At 41.5% G+C, this 18830-nt stretch overlaps 1 protein-coding gene and 1 long non-coding RNA gene across 2 annotated transcripts in view; one reads left to right on the forward strand and one right to left on the reverse strand.

Moving 5' to 3' along the window:
* Positions 1–7743, reverse strand: part of atp1a2a (ATPase Na+/K+ transporting subunit alpha 2a) — a 53020-nt gene extending 45277 nt beyond the window's left edge. Inside the window, exons 1-6 of the mRNA XM_030751498.1 lie at positions 7610–7743; positions 6613–6687; positions 3616–3675; positions 2651–2854; positions 643–756; positions 69–203 (exon numbers count right to left, since the gene is read on the reverse strand). Coding sequence (XP_030607358.1) covers positions 69–203; positions 643–756; positions 2651–2854; positions 3616–3675; positions 6613–6687; positions 7610–7621 — 600 coding nt within the window. The 5' untranslated portion in view covers positions 7622–7743. The remainder of the gene's footprint in view (positions 1–68; positions 204–642; positions 757–2650; positions 2855–3615; positions 3676–6612; positions 6688–7609) is intronic.
* Positions 2169–4545, forward strand: LOC115795532 (uncharacterized). The gene is made up of 3 exons (XR_004021266.1): positions 2169–2266; positions 2630–2778; positions 3926–4545. It is a non-coding gene; the product is annotated as an uncharacterized LOC115795532 (long non-coding RNA).
* Positions 7744–18830: the final 11087 nt, after the last annotated feature.

Genomic DNA, 18830 nt, shown 5'->3' on the forward strand with positions numbered 1-18830 from the left:
GCTGAGCTACTGTAATCTTACTGGGACTTCCAGGTTCCCCAGGGCTGGGCCCAGCACCCCTCCCCTACCTTGCATCCGCTGGAAGAGATCACTCGAAGGTCAGCTGGGACGCGGTCTCCCCCTTTGATCTCCACCAGATCTCCCAGCACCACAAGGTCTGCATTGATCTGCATCTTCTCCCCCTCCCGAATCACCATCGCTTGCTGGCATGGAGAAAAAAAGAAGAGACGGGAGAGAGAGTGTGAGGAAGAGCGAGTGTTTGGGAACAGAGAGAGGATTTAGTCAGATGAGGAGAGAGGAGAGATATAAAAAGAAGAGGAGCCAGGGGGTATAGAGGTATGCGAAAGATATAGAGAAGGGAGAAGAGAGGAAAACGACAGGTAGGGAAAAGAGGCACGGGAAGTGAGTGAAAAGAGTCTAAATAGATTAAAGAATTAGGCAATCGAAGTGCTAGAGGTGGATAACGCGAGGGGAGTTTTTATGCAAACACACTCACAATCCAAAGTTGGCTCAAACATTTATTCTTCCTTTGTGCAAGCTTATTAGGTTTCCACTCAAGTGAGTGTGTAAGCCCTACTTGAGGGACGGCTTATTGATTCAGAAAGCTCTGAGACTACACAAACACCAAATGCATCAACTTACCTGTGGCACCATTTTCTTGAAGGAGTCCATGATTCGAGAGCTTTTGGCTTCTTGGAAGTAGGAGAAACAGCCAGTGATGATCACCACAGCTGCCAGCACTACACCCAGATACAACTGAAATGGGAAGAAAGCCATGTTGGGGAGACAGCGTCTTTATTAACTTAGTTTGGTTCATGTAAGGCACGCTTAAGCGTAGGAAATGGGAATTTATCAGCTTGAAACTGGTTAAGCCTTAAATGTACAGTGTAAGAACAGAGTTCAGAGTGAAAAAACCTGGGGAAGCTCCCAGTCTTAGTGAGAGATTTAAAAAGAAGAAACCGTCCCAGAGCTGAAATCTTCTGTACTATTCTTGTCATCTTGGACGATTCAGCTCTTGTCAGTCCAAGTGAGCATCTGTCACCCAAACCCAGAAAACCAAGAGCTGAAACTCCAATCTGTGAGGGCACCGAGAGACCTACAGCCTGGCTTTTTAGACTTATGGTTGTGTAAAAGTAGAAAACATTCATTCTGGTGTATTTTCATTTCATTTTTTTTTTTTTTTGGGTGGCTATTTTCAGTTCAGCTGTGAAAAGGCTGTTATGAGTTCAGCTTTCACTGATGCAAACAAGACAGCCAGGCACTTTCGATGAAAGCATCTGCCAGCTGGTGCACTGTATGTCTTGGACTCCTGGAAGGAAAAATTACAAAATCCTGAAAAGTTCCCTTTTTGGAAGGTGTAGCTTTCATTTGACAGCAACAACAGAATGTTTTGCTCCTTTACACTTCAGTGGCTTTTTTTTTTTTTTTTTTTAAACACTGAAGCTGTGCAAAATCTTCTGAACCAGGAAACATATCTGTAGCCCCAGAAAAATCACTTGTCAATGTTTAGAACATTTTTCTCATATTCACTGTTCAGTCTGCGGGTCGTGATTTTGTCTCCACGTGAGTTTTTGCAGATTTTGACTCGGCTCTTTTACCTCTTCTCGCTTCAGAAAAATATATTTTTGTTCACCAGCTGCACAGAACTATAGAAACAACAGCTGTCAAGGCAGGCGACGTTTAAACCCACAAGTTTCAAAATAGCTCTCCCACAAATGTGAAAACTATGAAATAAACTGAGCTATTACAGCAGCATTTTCAGAAACCTGCTGAAACATTTTCTCAAATTAAACGCGATTCTTCAGGTCAATAAAATGCATTAAGTTGCAAAGTAATGTGGCATTAACTTTTCATCTGACAACAACCATATGTGAAGTACATTTAAGGTGGATTTTCTTCTATAATAGCTGCCTGTACACTTTGCAAAGGCTCAAAGTGAAGCCAAAGCTGCAGGCTGTCAGGGCTTTGAAGTATCTCACCAGAGCATCCAGCTGTACATGCTGAGCACTAAATGGAGAGATTAAATCGCTGGGAGATTAATGCGCACGTGTGTGTGTGTCTTTCTACTGTACGTTACTGTATATTACGCAAGAGCTTAATGTCGACTGGAGTCTGAAGAATGGTGATTGCGTAATGAGTGAGAGCCATAATGTGCAGCATGGGTGGTGCTTGGCACCATTTGCTCAGTGGTCGGTCTGGGTATTTATTCGTGCGACTGCCGGGAGTAATGTCAGCGGTTGCTTTTACGTCACATTCTCTGAAAGAGGTGAGGATTCTGTGTCACTGCGTAACTGGTATTCTGCATGTACGAGGGCCAAAGCCTGCTGAGTCTAAAAAGTACTTTTATATTCATGTTATGCTTTGGAATTTGAGTTTCCCTGTATTCCTTTTGCTTATGCTTTCTCTGTGTTGATTCCTGTGACCAGTTGCTTCAGGAAATATATATGTGTGTGTGTGTGTGTGTGTGTGTGTGTGTGTGTGTGTGTGTGTGTGTGTGTGTGTGTGTGTGTGTGATTATGTATATGAATGTATTTAATAACTGCAGCTGATTTTGCTTTTCTGCATGGATCCCCATGAGTGTGTGTGTGTGTGTGTGTGTGATTAATATGTAAGGTCCACGTGCGTGCAGGTTTTCCAAGCAGTTTCTCACGTTGTCATTGACGGGCTCCTCCTCTGTGGCCACCTGGATGCTGTAGGCCAGGAAACAGAGGATGGCCCCAATCCAGAGCAGAATGGAGAAGCCACCGAAGAGCTGACGGCAGAACTTGACCCACTCCGGTACGGTTGGGGGAGGAGTCAAAGTATTCGGACCGTCCTTGGCCAGAATCTCCACCGCTCTGGCATTGGTCAGGCCCTGGGAGACAGCAATTTTTAGGAATGAATGTCTTTCTGCAGTCACAGGCAATCTTATTACAACACAATGGCCCAGTTTTCACCTTGGCTTCAAAAGCAATTTTACAGCTATAGTTGCAGAACATCAAGTGTCCCTGCCTGGCCTATTTAACACCACAAGTATAATAAAGGTGCTCATCTAAGATGCTCTGTTGGATGTACCCACTGAACATTTTCCTCCTAATTTTTTCCTAGTATTGTCAATGTCTCATTAACAAAAATTCTGTGCAAATATCTACAATACTATGATTTAATTATAACAGATAACTGCACAGCTGAGTAATTTACTTTTAGAGCTTAGCAAATGTTTGACATTTTTACATCTTGTTCTGTTTCCCGTGGTCTACAGATTCTGTTTTTTCGATGTTAATCTTAAAAAGATAAAATCTTATTCACTCCACCTGCAGCATCACATTTAAAATCAGCAGCAGATGTGGTCAAGTCAAAAAGACTTGTGATGTGCTTTTATCTGCATTTTTTTTTTTTTTTTGCCTCAAAGTGTGTGAGTTTGTTTGAGTGTGCAATGAATTCAATATGAAGAGGTGAGCTAGTGGCACTGGGAAGGGTCTAGGTTGTCTAAAGTAATGCTTGGTCTCAGTTTGGATGTTGCTCTCCAGCATGAGCAACAAGAGATTACATCTCTACACAAGATATTACAGCAGCTCTTTCTTGTGTGTTTGTGTGCAAGTGTACTTAAGAAAGTTTGTGTGTGTATCACATTACCTGTGTGAGGTCCACTCCATATCGTTTCCCCAAATCATCCAAAGCTATTTTGTGGTCATCCTGCAAAAATAAAGTGTTTCTTTGTTATTAAAGGAATCGCATGGGCAAAGCACTGATGCACTGCAGCAATCTGTCTTACTAATGAAAGAGTTTATTCTCTGTATCTAACAAGGATCCATCACACTAGGCAGACAGACAGATAGATACAGTGGGAGAAATAATTATTTGAGCCCTGATGAATTTGAAGTTACCTCACTCCCAAATAAATGAACAGTCTCTCTCTCTCTCTTTTTTTTTTTCTTTTCTTTAGGGTAGTTTCATTTTAATGGAGAGAGACAGAATATCAACCAAAAATCCAGAACCAGATTTTAGACCTGCACAAGGCTGGAATGGGCTACAAGACCATCAGCAGGAAGCTTGGAAAGAAGGTGACAGCTGACAGCTACGGAGGAGGAGCTTGTTAATAATCTGAAGGCAGTTGGTAGTCCAGTCACCAAGAACATCATTGGCAAGGCCCCCCTGCTCAAGAAGGCACATTTACAGACCTGTCTTAAGTTACCAGTGAACATCAAGAACATCAAGAGAAGGCTTGGGAGAAAGTGTTGGGTTCAAATGAAACCAAAATCGAGCTCTTTGGCATCAGCTTTACCCGCTGCGTTTGGGGGAAAAGAAATGCCGAATATGACCTGAAGATCACCAGCCCCACAGTCAAGCACGGAGGTGGAAACATTATGCTTTTGAGCTATTTTTCTGCTAAGGGTAGAGGATGACTTCACCACACCAAGGGGCCAATGGACGGAGCCATGTACCATAAAAATCTTGGACGAGAACCTCCTTCCCTCAGCCAGAACACTGAAGATGGGTCATGGATGGGTCTTCCAGCATGACAATGACCCACAACATACCACAAAGGCAACAAAGGAGTGACTAAAAAAGAAGCACATTAAGGCCCCGTTTACACGATGCCGTTTTCACTGGAAACGGTGTCGTTTTGATGCGTTTCAGCCTTCCGTTTACACGATAGCGTTTCAGAAACGATCCGCGTTTACACGATGACATGTGAAACGATGAAAACGATGTAGTTCCCATGCCAGGCCACAAGTTGGCGTTGGTTTTCTCTTTGCAAGGTTTGTTTACGCAAGACGCGCATGCATGGAGTGACAGTAGGTAGTGCGGCAAATTGTTCATTACTTACAAAACGACCAATGTGAGAGGTTTTGTGTGGACTGACGATGAGGTTGGATCGCTGCTGCACACAACGATGAACTACAAAACGGTAAAAACACAAGAAGCACTCGTGAATCCGCGAGTACTGCTTATCAATTTGCGCATGCGCGAAAAACTGTGGCCGTCACAACCATAATGCGCATGTGCGAGTCGCCCGGTTTCAAGTGTTTACACGAGAACGCAAGCCGGTGTGTTTCTGAAACGCTCCACTCTGGACCCCGTTTCCGAAACACATCGTTTTCACTCCGTTGTCGTGTAAAAGGAAGGGCGAAATGCATCAAAACGACGCCGTTTCAAAATGAAAACGGTGTCGTGTAAACGGCACCTAAGGTCATGGAGTGGCCTAGTCAGTCTCCAGACCTCAGTCCTATAGAAGGTGTCAAGCGGCAGCCAAGAAACCTAAAAGATCTAGAGTTTCTGTAAAGAGGAGCGGGCCAAAATCCCTCCTGAGATGTGTGCAAACCTGGTGACCACCTATAAGAAACATCTCTGCGCTGTGCTTCCCAACAAGGGTTTCTCCACAAGTCCCAAGTCATGTTTTGCTTGGGGATCAAATATTTATTTCACTTAATTACATGCAAATCAATTTATAACTTTTATGTAATGCGTTTGCTCTGGATTTTAGGTTGACATTCTGTCTCTTTCCAATAAAATGAAACTACCTTAAAAAAATAGAGACTGATCATTTCTTTGTAAATGTGCAAACTTACAAATTCAGCAGGGGATCAAATAATTATTTCCCCCACTGCAGGTAGGCAAGCAGGTAAAGGTGAAGTGAAGATGAGTAAACTCTATAATCTTGGGTGTGTTAGCAAATAAAAAATTTACTGTTTTATGCTTTAAACAGAAAAAGCCCATCCGGGAACATTCCTTTTTCTTGTTTGGTGGCATATTTCAACCACCGGCCCAATCCCAAGACATTTCCACTGTGGGTGAAATGGAGTTTAGCAGTGTAGCAACAAAAATTTCAGCCATCAGCTGTCAGGATGGTGTCAGTCACACAGGATGAAGAGTGAATTTCTTAGTAAGACAGAGAAAAAGCCATGCTTTTCCTCTCCGACAGCTGCTTCACTGGCTGAAAGTAATTTGGCTGCCATCAAGTAAACAGTTAAGTAGTTAGGTTTTATTTATATGCACCTAAACCTAGTATTGATCAGCTATTGTCTGGTGGTGGTGAAAATGATTTCTGTGGGGGAAAATGCAGGAAATCAGTAACTGAAGAAGTATATGAGCCAGACAGATCAAAGCAAAATTAAACACTTCATCACAAAACTTCCCTTAAGTGTTGACAGTATCAAAGGGCCTCTTTTCTTTAATCAGTCACAAGCCAATGCGATAACTGACAACAGCTACTTTATCAGAGATAAAGTAGCAAAAGTCAAAGCTTACCCCACTTTTCATGGACATCGCTTGGCTGCATTCTGACAGCACCTCAAAGAGCTACAGCTCTGCACAAGACGAAACTCTGCACTACACTGCTGGTGGCCCACAAATTATTCAGTATCTTTCGAGTACAAAGAGGAGCAGCCAGAGGGTGGCTGAACAGATAGGAGAGGACAGACTGGCTCACAACTACTGTGGAATTGACTGCACTAAACATGTTGGATTGCCATTTTGTTTATGGGTCACTGTTTTCATTTATGGCCTTGTTAAATAACCTGGTGTCTTTGGAGTAACACTATTTGGGGATCATTTGGGAGCAGCGACATTGGAATCAATCACTGTGCGGAATGAGTATGAGATGGAGCAGTGACAGCTTGTTTTTCTTACCAAGGCCACCTCCTTCTTCAGCTCATCCAAGTTTTTTCCCTTCTTCTTCCTCTTCTCTCCATTCTCGGCACCACACTAGGGGAAAAGATCGAGATAACTATACATTAGGCTATCATCCTAAACCTAAAATAAGTGGGAAAAGTCACGTGTTTGATAGCCACATTGTGCCTAGCCATTCACATTCATAGACACAGAATACAAGCATCAGTGTGAACACAATGGACTTTGTGTTTGCTGGTTTATTTCAATCTCCTGGCACTGCTGGCAAACCATTCACCGAATATGGAGGAGAAAATATCTTTTTCTAATACTGCAAGTTCCTCATTTGTGAGAGCGAGAGAGAGTGTGTGTGTGTGTGTGTGTGTGTGTGTGTGTGTGTGTGTGTGTGTGTGTGTGTGTGTGTGTGTGCGCGCCGCAAACAGTTGGAAGAATTGTGCATCATGGAAATCATCTGCCGCTGTCAGTCTCCTCCTGGCGGCACGTGTGCATGTCAGTGAAGGAGGGATATACAGCGAGAATGAGAAGAGAGTGTGAGCAAGTGACACAGTGAAAAAGTAATCAGAAAGAGCCAAACAGGGAGCACAGAACCGGCGGAGTGCCTGAAATGTGTCTGGCATAGCAATTTCCCACCGCTGTGTGTGAGGAAGATTACCAGGCTGTCCTCCCATAAAGCTAAATGGAATGGGCCTGATGGAGAGAATAAAAGCAAAATTACGTAATTACCCAAATAAACAGCAAGCCGAGAACAAAACTTATTGAGGAGGAAAGCCATTATCCTGAAATGTTACTGTCTTTTTTTGGGGGGGTTGCTTTTTTAAAAGGCATCGTTCTGACACTTAGAGACATCAAGTGCTGAAGACGCATTTAGGAAACTCTGTGAGGCATGTCCACACCATATGTCATTGAACATATTACAGTAAGTAATGAGCGATGTTCATTCATTCATTTATATTAGAAAGATAAGCTTCAGAAAATGTTTTTAATGAAGAAAACTCACCCCTTTGCCCATGTTGGATGTTTAGACGCCGGTGGGTTATAATGTAAAGGACAGAACTCAGGGGCCCGGCCACAGCTGAGAACCTCCTCCCACGTGTAGAAGACACTGGTGGCTTTTTTTGGGCCTGGCACCCCCACCACCAGACATCCTATTCCCACCCTTCTTGCTCCCTCCTCTCAGGGTAACCTGAGCCATATACCCCCCCCTCCATTAGCCCTTCCCATTACTCTACTCCTTTCCCAGGGCTTCTCCACACTCACACCTGCCACCCCCACCATAACCAAATGCTCTCTCACACACACACACACACACACCTGCTTAATATGTCACTCCCTCCTGTCACAACACACATGCCGTCTTAGAGAACAATGGCTCTTCAATCACTGCTGTCAACACCGCAAGTGAAACCTTGCTACCAACATAGCATACAGTATTTCTAACAAACATCATAATGAGGGACCATCAAGACTCATTATCATGCAAAAGCAGCAGTGTCCAGCTGTTTTGTAAATAGCAATAATAGTTGTGTTATTGTATAGCTCTGAAATGATTTCTTCATTTGTCTTGTGCATAAAATAACATGACTCACAGCCAATACAACACTTAGAGTAAATTAGCTTAAAGTCCGAGTTATTTACTACATAAGGTGAGTCAAGACCACTGCGCCCACATAACAGATGCAGTAGATGATCTTGTATCAAATGTACACCAAATGTCTTATCACTATTTGCCAATTGCTTTGAGAGCAGAATTTACGCTTGGTCTCTGCCTACATTGCAATGCCTCTAATCCTGTGTGATCTCTGTACTTCGGTGTAGGTATAAGCTCCTGCAGGATGCTTCTTTCAGAGCTTCTCTGCAGTAAAGGTCTTTTATTTTCAATGTTATATTAGCTTGCTTGTTCAGAGTTCAGCTTAAAACTCGGTGCAGATAAAGCTTCTTATTAAAGTACAAGGCAGAGGAGTGATCATACAGATCATACAGAGTCGAACCAGAAGTTTGACGATTTCACTGATGATGACACAAACCTCTCTACCTGATGTCACCAGTTCAGATAACAAATTCTTATAAATAATAAATATCTGCAAAAACGAAATCCCCACACGCACACTTTAGAACTTCACACTGGACTTACTCGCAAGAAACATCAAAGACAGAAACACAGATATGAGAACACTCAGAGATTTCTTGATTTATTAGTAAAATAATAAAGTTGAATTCACAGGCACTTTAAGTTTTTACTCCCACAGTGTTAGTTGATCTGTGGCAGGCAGCTGATAAGAGCGACAGAAAAAAGGTATCCATGAGTGTAAGAAGACACATAATGCCTTCAGTGTATGCTTAGTGTTTTTACTTAGCAAGGGAGTTAATCCCAGTGGGCTCCTGTATAAATAAGCAGATGCATGTTTACAGCCTTGTACATAAAAAGGCTTTGATCAATTTCCTGCTTTTTCGGCTGTGAGGGGAATTTTTTTTTAAATAACTAATTAATTTAAATTTAATTGAGCTTAAATTTCTGAATTTGTAGGGGCATACCACTTTGAATGATAGGTGGGTGTTGACTGAGCATAAAGCTGCAACACTTAGCTGAAGTCACTGAACTATACCTCTTAATCATGATTGTGCTGTTTGGAGCATTTAAAATGCAATTACCTCACAAATAATGTGGCTTGTTGTGTGGGTAATTTTCCCAAAAGACTGCATAATAACTTTGTTCTTCAGTTCTGGTAATTAACATCTGAGTATTTTATTAGTGGCTTGGCACTAATTAGCAGGTATCTATATGAATGTGCCTTGCTAACCTAGCTAGCTCCTTCCTCTTGTATGAATACAGTATTTGCTCTGTATGTAAAATTGTTCCTGCCACTGGAAAACAAAAATTGCCAGGAAGGGAAGTCGAAATTTCACGTTAGGTATCTCAAAATTTAAACTTACTGAGTATCTTAACATTTCAAATTACTCAGAAATAGCTCAAAATTTTGAGATATCTAATGTAAAATTTCAAATTTCAGAAAAAGTCAGAATGGCTGTATTTTTTTATTTATTTTTTTTTTAAAGAAGATATAACAGTTTGCTTGTTGGTTGATCATTTGGATAATTAACTTTTTTAATTTTTAGTTTGCAAGCAAGCTCGATTTTCCCGATTCTACTGTGACCTTTAGGCTAGTTAAATAAAATCTTACTTGGATCCTTTATTGTTAATGACTGATAAAAAGCACAAGGAACTTTTTTTTCCAGCTTCTGAGATGGGGTATCCAAGAAAAAGTTTAAGATTCACCCCCCAGACAGCAAAGTAACTCCAGAACAGATCCACCTCCAATGTATCACAGACTCGTAAAGGATCCACAAACCGCATCCGGATCTGAGTCCACTTTCACAGTGGGGCAGATCTGGAACAGAGCAGGACTGGATCCGTTTATGTAACATGTCATCCGGCCCAGATCCGTTCATGTTCCAAGCGTATCCGGGCCTGATGTGAAACTGATCCGGTCATTTCCCCGCTCACCTGGCACAGATTAGTTTCAGATCGCTCGTTGTGGCTTACTGGCAGCTGTCCAGACAGCTAGCAGCAATAACAGCCAGTTATAAGCTAAGATTATATGAGCTAATGTTAGGCTAGAGTCCTAAAATCCCACTTTCCCTCTGATACAGTTTGATTACATTCTCACATGTATGAGAGTTCATTCTCTAAGTGCTGCAGTTCAGCAATGACAGATCCATTTTCAAAAGACAGTTTCACTAACAGAGGCTAACAGCGGTATAAACACCAGAGCGTACTGACAGAAAAAGGTCAGGATGTCCTCAACAGCTTCACCTCAGTATCACTGACACTGGTCAGAAGTGAGCTTCACTGACTCACCGACTTGTATTGAAATCCTTTCACAAAGTTTTCTAGCCTCCTCCAGAGTAAACCGACATGGAAGCTTCTAACCGGGCACACTGACAGCTGAGCTCAACAGTGGATAGACAGCAGCGCTCACTACACAGAATATTTAACTGACACGCATTTGTTTGTTTTTTCCCAAATCTATTGTTAAGTGTTGATTTATTATTCAAATATGTTCAAATATAGTGTGTGCGAAAATGTTTTTATACACGAACAGCAGCAGAAACTCGCCGGTCTGCCATTTTCAGTTAAATGTTAAAGAGTAAAAGTGGGTTTATAGTAATAGTAACTGTGCTATGGCTGTCAGTGAAGGCTGATATTAGATCAGATTATAAATGTTTACATTAGGAACATTAAAATAAAGTTGTTTTTTCTGGAAATCTTCTAAAGCATTTTTATCCAGTAAAGCACAAATGAGAAAGAAAGAGCTTTATTTGTCACATACATATACATACAATGAGATTCAGTCTCTGCATTTAACCATCACACATGACTTCAAAAATTAAATTGTGGTTTTTAACTCATATCATTTTAACTTTAACAGCATAGTTCAAGACATTCAGACATCAGTTTTAGGCAATTAAGCTCAAAATCATTATTTGCAACTCAGATGAACCAAACTAAGGAAATCAATCAGACTGTCCTAAATTCATGTTTTTTATATGACCACCCCACAGAAAGAGTGTAAATGTGTGGGAACCACTGAGACCTGTGTTGGACTCACCGAGCAACAAACTGCTTCATCTTCTGTTTGCTGGACATAAATCCCTGCTTCATCTGTTGGACCGGTTTTTAGGAAATGTCTCAGTTTTCACATGTCTAACAAAAAGCTCTGGCACCATAAAGTCCTCCATCCAAATCTATTTGTTTCCCGTGAAGCAGCAGTAGCATCCTCATCTTGCACAGGGACAGCAGCGCACCTTCTATCTGCTGCAGGTTGAAGGGGGCAGCCTGGGAAACAAGTCTCTGCATCTGTAATCACACAAGCAGCAAAATTTCAGTGAACCTTCATTGAACACATCAGTTTATCGTGTTATTGTCAGTAACAGCCTTTAAGCATAAAGTATGTCTGATATATAAGAATAGGTAAAACATGCCTGAAACCTTCCACCGATGTATAAATATAATACTTAATAATTTGCTTATTTAATAACATGCTACAAAGATATGTGTGTGTTTGAGGTCTTATTAGATGTCAGTAAAATGCGTAACCACTGAACTTGATAATATGATGCACAGCTTATAGTAATAATAGTATTTATTGTCACACAAATCGGGGGTTTCCCTTTTAAACTTTTCCCATTCACTGTTAATCAAATAACATTTGACCCAAATTTGGAAAACCACTCCAGGCGGACACACCCGCATAAAACCACTACAACCGTTCACTGCAACCCATATGATGCACTCATTTCACTGCAATTCAATTGCATGCAACCACCAAGGTAACACTGCAAACAGGATTGGGTTTCAGGGTTACGATTAACAGCAACATGGAGTATCTGCCTAATCAGGGAAGTGACCCGAGACACAGTACAAGACATACAAACAAAAAGATTTGTAAAACTAGTTAGTCTGCCGTCACATATACCAAGAAAAACACAGCCCAACGCTGGGCGGACTAACCAAAAAGAAAAAACACAAAACCAAGAAGGACAGCAGGCAAACAGTGTAAACTGTAAAAAAACAACACATCAAAATTACTAAATGCAAAAAAAGCACTTTATTCTAAATCAATCCTTAAAAACAACTTAAAAACACTGCATACCTGTAATGTCTAATAAGCCCACACCCTGTCACGGCAAATCCTGCAAGACATCGTGTGTGGCCATATGGCGTCGAACCCCACGCCCAAACAGTCCCACTTCAATCTTTGTTCTTCTAAAATTGTGTGGCCCTGTTATAAAAATATACACCACAAATCAGCACACACAAAACTGTTTAAAACAATTTAAAAACAATTCTCCAAACTTAGCACGATCGCATACCCAGAGCATGTAAAGCCAAACAACCACCTGGCCGTCCACCGGAAACTGGCACCTCCCAACAACGCTGCCAGCTTCCCTTTTATTGAGGCTTAGACCCAGGGAAAATGCGACCCCTTGTGTTACCACCTGTTACACTGCCATAAACCGCTGTGTGGAAGGCAGGAATTGGACCCCAATGCAGACTCATGAGCCAAGACTGAACTTAGAATCATGCAGCTTTATTTGCTGGTAAACTCAGGGAAGGCATACAAAATATAAACCGGGCTGGACAGGAGCCAAGAATACACTAACCTGAAAGAAACTAGGAAACACAAAGGAACACACACCATAGGGAAGCCGACAAAGCACTGAAGACGACACAGGTAATATATTATACACAAGAGGCAACAAGAGGAGAGGAAACTAAGAATTAAACAGAGACAACAGAATCTGAAAGACCAAAACAGAAAACACTGGCTCACAGATCCAGGACCAGAACCTAAACATGCACATATCAGGACCAGCTTAAAGCTCTGCTGGAGGACGTTCTGCTGATTGGTGGAAAAATTCAAGTCTGATGCAACTGTAGTTTTTTGGAACCGCGGCCCACGGCGTCACCGGTCAGTGGTCTCAATCAAATATTAGCATGACTTTTTAAAAATATAGTCAGTTTAGTCACAGCATTGCTCTGTGCCTTTAGATTGATTTAAACATGACTTACACAGGAGGAACATCTTCCATGAATTGAGCCGATTTTCCCACATTCTTCCCGTTCTAACTGATCTTCCTCCAACAGCTTCAAAGAAAGGAGAGCCAGGATGGCGGCCATGGAGGAAATCTGCAGTGGAGAGCAGAGGGAGAAAAAAACTTCCCCTCAATATCATATATCACATACAATAATGCAAAAGCAATGGGTTATATTACACACACACACACACACGAGTGTGTTCCTTTTGATGAAGCTACCAAGCAGCGTTATCTCAGTGTGAAAACTTTGGCTAGCTAAATAAATGAAAACACAAGCCATCGATAAACATATACAGGAAAAAAATGAGGTTCTTAATGATTCTGTATCACATACAATTATTCTTAATTTCCTCAGATGAATGTCCAAAACGTAAATGTGCTGACTCAGCAACACTCTTATTCGTGTTTGTCAGACATGTTTGATTCACAGTAAAATGTGCTGACTGACTCTGACTGATATATGCCTGCTTTTTTAATATATTTTTAAAAGCTAAATTTACTCAAGCATAAAATACATTTCTGTGTCAAATAGGCAGAAAGAGCAGGAAAACACACAGACACAAGCAACACAGACTCACTGCCCTCACTACAGGCAACTCTTTCTTAAGATTAGCTAACACCGTAGCAACAACACCTATAACCTTAAAAAATAAAAAAGATGATGACCCCTGTGCCTCACAACTGACCCGATACCAAAGCTCATCCTCCTTTTTCCTCCTGGCTCCTCCATGGTCATCCACCTGCATGTGCACATGACATCAGAAGAGACACCACAACAGACAGTGTTAGTACTGCATAGTTAACTCATAATTCATATTTTACAGGAAGGAAAAATAGACCCACTGCTAAAGAAAGAAAAGACTCGGTGACTGAGGCTGGTGTTGAGACAGATTTCAGATGTTTTGCAGACCCCGTTCACACAACATTTGAAAAAAATAGTCGCTGCAGCAAAGTTCAAATTGTATTTGCCTTAATTGGGCAGCGTGCAGAGATGAGATGGCCCTGAATAAGATCAACAGCAGTGAGCTGCAGGCTGCAGCACAACACGGAGGTATAATAATAATAATAAAGATGATTTATCTAAAAGAAACTGATGGCATTTCTATGTCCTAGAGGCCATTCAGGTCATCATTATTTAACTGTTCTTTAACTCTGAGAAATTACATGATTGTATCTGTACAGAAATGAGCATTCAGCAACAACAAAGCAAAAACTGGATCATGTACGAGCTGAAGGTCAGGTAAATATGATGGTCTGGTGAATATGAGTACAATAAATATATAAAGTCCTTTGCAGGTCATAACTAAAACATGTCTAGTGTGATAAAGCATTCAGAGGATGCCTTTGCTGATTTAAATTGCTACATTTCTGTTCATTTATGTCCTTCAGTATAAAAATCAGAGGGCAAAGGCCATTCAAAACTTGCTGCAGAATAATCAGATTTTACATTTTCTTTAACATCATGTACCCAAGTCGCAGCTGCCTGTAAATGAAGGCTGTTTCCAAAGAAACTGTTAATAACTCAATCGGGATGATTTTATGGCTAAAATATAATCAACTGTCTGCCAAACCTGGGGCTCAAACTCTGATTGATGCTCTAAGACCTGAATTTGGACAACAGGCTATGTTAGCTTAACTTTACCTGCAGTTAGTCCTAGAGAGGACCAAGAAAACCTTCTTCATGTGCTCAGCCTGGAGTAACATCAACTACCGGGACAGGTAACTAAATCACCTCACCTGCCACACCAATGCTTGAGGGTCTTTTTTAACTTTATCCTCTCAGCGCTTCACTCTATGTTAGCTAATATGTCGGTGGCTAATATGCTATAAGCTAGCTCACAGTCTCACATTTCTGAATCAAAACAACAAATAAAGCAGTTACCTTCATTATATCCTTCCAGGAACATTTACCTGAACAGGTAAGGCCATGAATGAAACATACTTGACAGAGCTGTTTACAGTATTTACCTCAGAGAAGCTGCCATCCACTTGCTGTTTTCTGTGTGCCAGCAGCCGGTAATATTTAAAATTTTAAAAAAAGGGTAGAAAGGCGCGTTTGATGCGCGGCTCCACTGTGAGCTCCTGTTGGATGATCGGCTGGCTGTAGGCCCATCCTGTCCTCAGGGCCAGAAATGAGTGGCAGGGTCGGCTGGCTTGAAGGCGGATCCACCCCGGAGTCTTTTGCTATCTGGGACTGGTGTAAACTAATAATATGCACTTTGTTCTCTCTAGTTACAGGATCACTGGCCTACAGATATTGTACAGTGTACTTGTTTGCCAACTGCTACAGTAACTCTGACTGGACTACCTCAGTTGGTGAATACCTGACCCAGTTCTTGCAGGTCAAAGTTAACCATCAAAACTCTCCTGGTGTCATTCCTGGATCCTCAACATTTTTATCAACCATAAAGAAACTTGCAACTTTGGGCAAGTCCATGAATGCAACGTAAAAAATAAATAAATATAAAGCTGCCTGCTTGTAGCCATTTAGCAATGCTACACTACAGTTCATAACAGGTCTAAATATATATTTTATGTATATAGTGTTTTTCTATTCTATTTGAATTCATTTTTTATTCATCCTCCTCTGCACTGAGCTGCTGTAATGCACAAATGTCCCCATCATGGGATCATTAAAGTTTTATCTTATTTTATCTTAACAGCAAAATATGGTTCAATGTATGTGCACAAAGATTCCATCTGTTGTAGCTTTAAATTAAACTTTTAATTTAATTTTAATTCTGGTCATCCAAAACTTCATACATACCTTAAGTCCACTCAGTTGTCTGAAAGCTTTGGGTTGTTCAGGCAAGCACTCTACCTTTATTACTCCTCAACTAATTTTTGGCTAAAATCTGGCTTAATCTGTATATTATTACTCCAGTTTAACTTTTGGAAAGAAATCAAATAAACAGCTGTTCCAAAATGTCACCAAGTACATTTTCTCCCATTGGCCAGTCAGTCCTATCCTATATCTGAGCAAACCGTTGCACGTGTGTTAAAGCCTCAGATGTGAACAATGATGAACAGTATTTTTTGAAAAGGTTATGCTCACGAAATCCCACCTGCATGTTAATTCAGAAAAAAAACAACAAAAAAAAAAACCCATAAAAATGATACCTTATTTTGCCACCATGTAAAATGTGAAAAGGTTGTAAATCATTTCTAGGCATTTATTTCCAGTTCATCATTATTACTTTTGATTGTAGGATTGCAAAGGGCAAGATGAGGAGAAACCATTTTAGTGCTCATCTGCCACCATCGTGCAGAAAAGCTTGAGTTTAATTCCAACACTGAATTCCTTTTGTACTTACACGAAAACCACCTGGTGATCATTGTTCGGCGTTCAAAGCCTCCAGATTACATCCTCTAAAACGGTCTTTTTGAAAAAGCAAAAAGCCTTCTGATTGCTAATAAGGTTAGTGCTGTTCTATAATGAGTTTTACTTCTCACGCCAGCCACAAGCATATTAAAATATTTCAAATGGTAACTATCTCATTCTGGAAGGACCTTCTGCTTTTGAAAAGTTCATAAAAGTGTGTCTTGGCAGAGACGCTCGTGACAAATTTGCAGAACGCTGAGGAAGAAAGACACTGCAGGTATTTTCAGCTGGGTTTACTTTGTCTTCTATCTTTACAACATATTACAGTCATCGAAAGTCATTAGTGGTCTGAAATTATCAGAAGCATTAAAATAAATGTAAAAAAAAATGTAAGAAGCTCCAGTCATTTCAAATAAAGGAATGTTATTGTGCATCTGTCACTAACGCGGTTCAAAATACATACAAAACATTTGTTTAAAAGGCAGTTTTAATGCTCTTTGTCTTACGTCAGGTGTCTGTGTGGCTTTGCTGAAAAAGGAGAAAACATTCTAACTAATCCAGTCGACTGGATAGTTAAACAGCTACTAGTGAAACCAGTTATATCGATGTGGATTTTAGCACCTCCGTTGCTGTTATGAATTTTAAAGAAACATTCAAGTCTACGCTATCCACCCTGCATATTAAGCTCACCAATCGCAGTCCATCTTTGGCTCAGGGTTGGGGAAGGAGCACCTTTAAAGGAAAGCTCTGGGGGAAGAGGACGCTCTATCTGTAGTGATACATATGGATTTTTGGCTGGGCTTAACACACCAGATAAGTCTCTTCCTCTAAAGATTTCTCCCACAGCAAGCACCTTCTCCCCCCATTATTTTTTTTCTCCCCAGCCACATCATGCTGCATTTAAGGCTAACCAAACCCTTATCCACCCTTCATCTTCTTTCTGACGCCACGCAACAACCTTGATTTTCCTTCATCTTTGAATAAAACATACCACAGAGACAGCCACACAGTACCTTCCATAACACACAAGGTCAGAAATATGACATATTCCATAGAGTATAATTACATTTCTTCCCTGCCTCCATAAACATGTTTTCCACGTGTTTTCTTGCACACATGTAAAAATGCCTCAGAAACACTTGCTTTACTTAGGGTGACACTGCTTTTTTTTCTTTGTTTTTTAAGCTTCACATGAAATCTCATTTTTAACACTTTTAACAAGACACACATATACATAAAACACACAATGGATTTGCGACCAGAAGAGAGCTAGCTAGATTATAAGTTTCTGTTTGGCATCTTCAGTGAGGACTAAAGGCGGATTTGTGCCCATCCGTTTCTTTCCTCTGGAAGTAGTGGGCAGAGGAGAGCCTTTTGGCTTTTTGAACCAGCAGAAAAAAAGACTGTAAAGGGCTGGAGGAGAAGAAGGGCTGGCAAGGGGGTATGCCCCAGGGGAGGGTGGCGCTTGAAGGGCAAACGAGAGGGCGTTGGTCGATCATTGGTGAAGACGAAGGGAGGGGGGGGGAGATGCCCATCACCGAGTTTAGAAAAGAGAAGAAGGAAGAGGAGGAAGGACAGAAGAGAGAGGAGCAGAGCATTGAGCTGTAGGCCTGGCAGTCAGATAAGGAGAGGCTTAAAGAGTGGAGTGGATTGTGTATAGGCCTTTTCTGTGGGGGAATAATGCAGTGCAGACTCACTAACCGGCAGGAAGAGGAAGAGATAAAGGAAGGCAAAGACGTAAAGGACAGAGAGAACGAAACAGGGAGTTTAGAGAGAGGAGATGATTCCCAAGATGTGGGGGGGGGGGGCAGAGATGAAGAGCGAATAACAGAGGGAGAGAAGACCGCAGAGGAGGCAGTGAGGGAGATGTAGAGAGAGATATCTTGTTACCAGCACACGCTAAAATAATTAGACCTGGGTTGGCGAAGAGAAACATGCAAGCGGATTAACTGGACCTAAAATAACTCTGAAGCTGCACCTCTTCCTGGTAAGCCCTTTTGTCAGACTCGTGAGAGCGTTCGCCAGCCCTCGGGGGCCGTGACGTCATTCCAGGTTGTCAGTCCCCGGCCGTCGAGTCAACAGCAAACCGCCTCATGCACTTAGGCACAAACAGCACGGCAGCCCCCCCCCGCCACCCGCTCTGCTTGCTTCTCCCCCCCCCCCGGCCGAAAAATGTGCAGCTGTTACAGTAAGCCCGTACGCTCTTATAGGGCCAGAAATAGCCCCCTTTAGCCAGGGCAGGGACACAGCGACAACCTCCATTAGCTCAAATGTGAGAGGATTGAATCACCCCGAGCTC

Source organism: Archocentrus centrarchus, chromosome 17 (assembly GCF_007364275.1).
Source record: "Archocentrus centrarchus isolate MPI-CPG fArcCen1 chromosome 17, fArcCen1, whole genome shotgun sequence".
Classification (NCBI taxonomy): domain Eukaryota; kingdom Metazoa; phylum Chordata; class Actinopteri; order Cichliformes; family Cichlidae; genus Archocentrus; species Archocentrus centrarchus.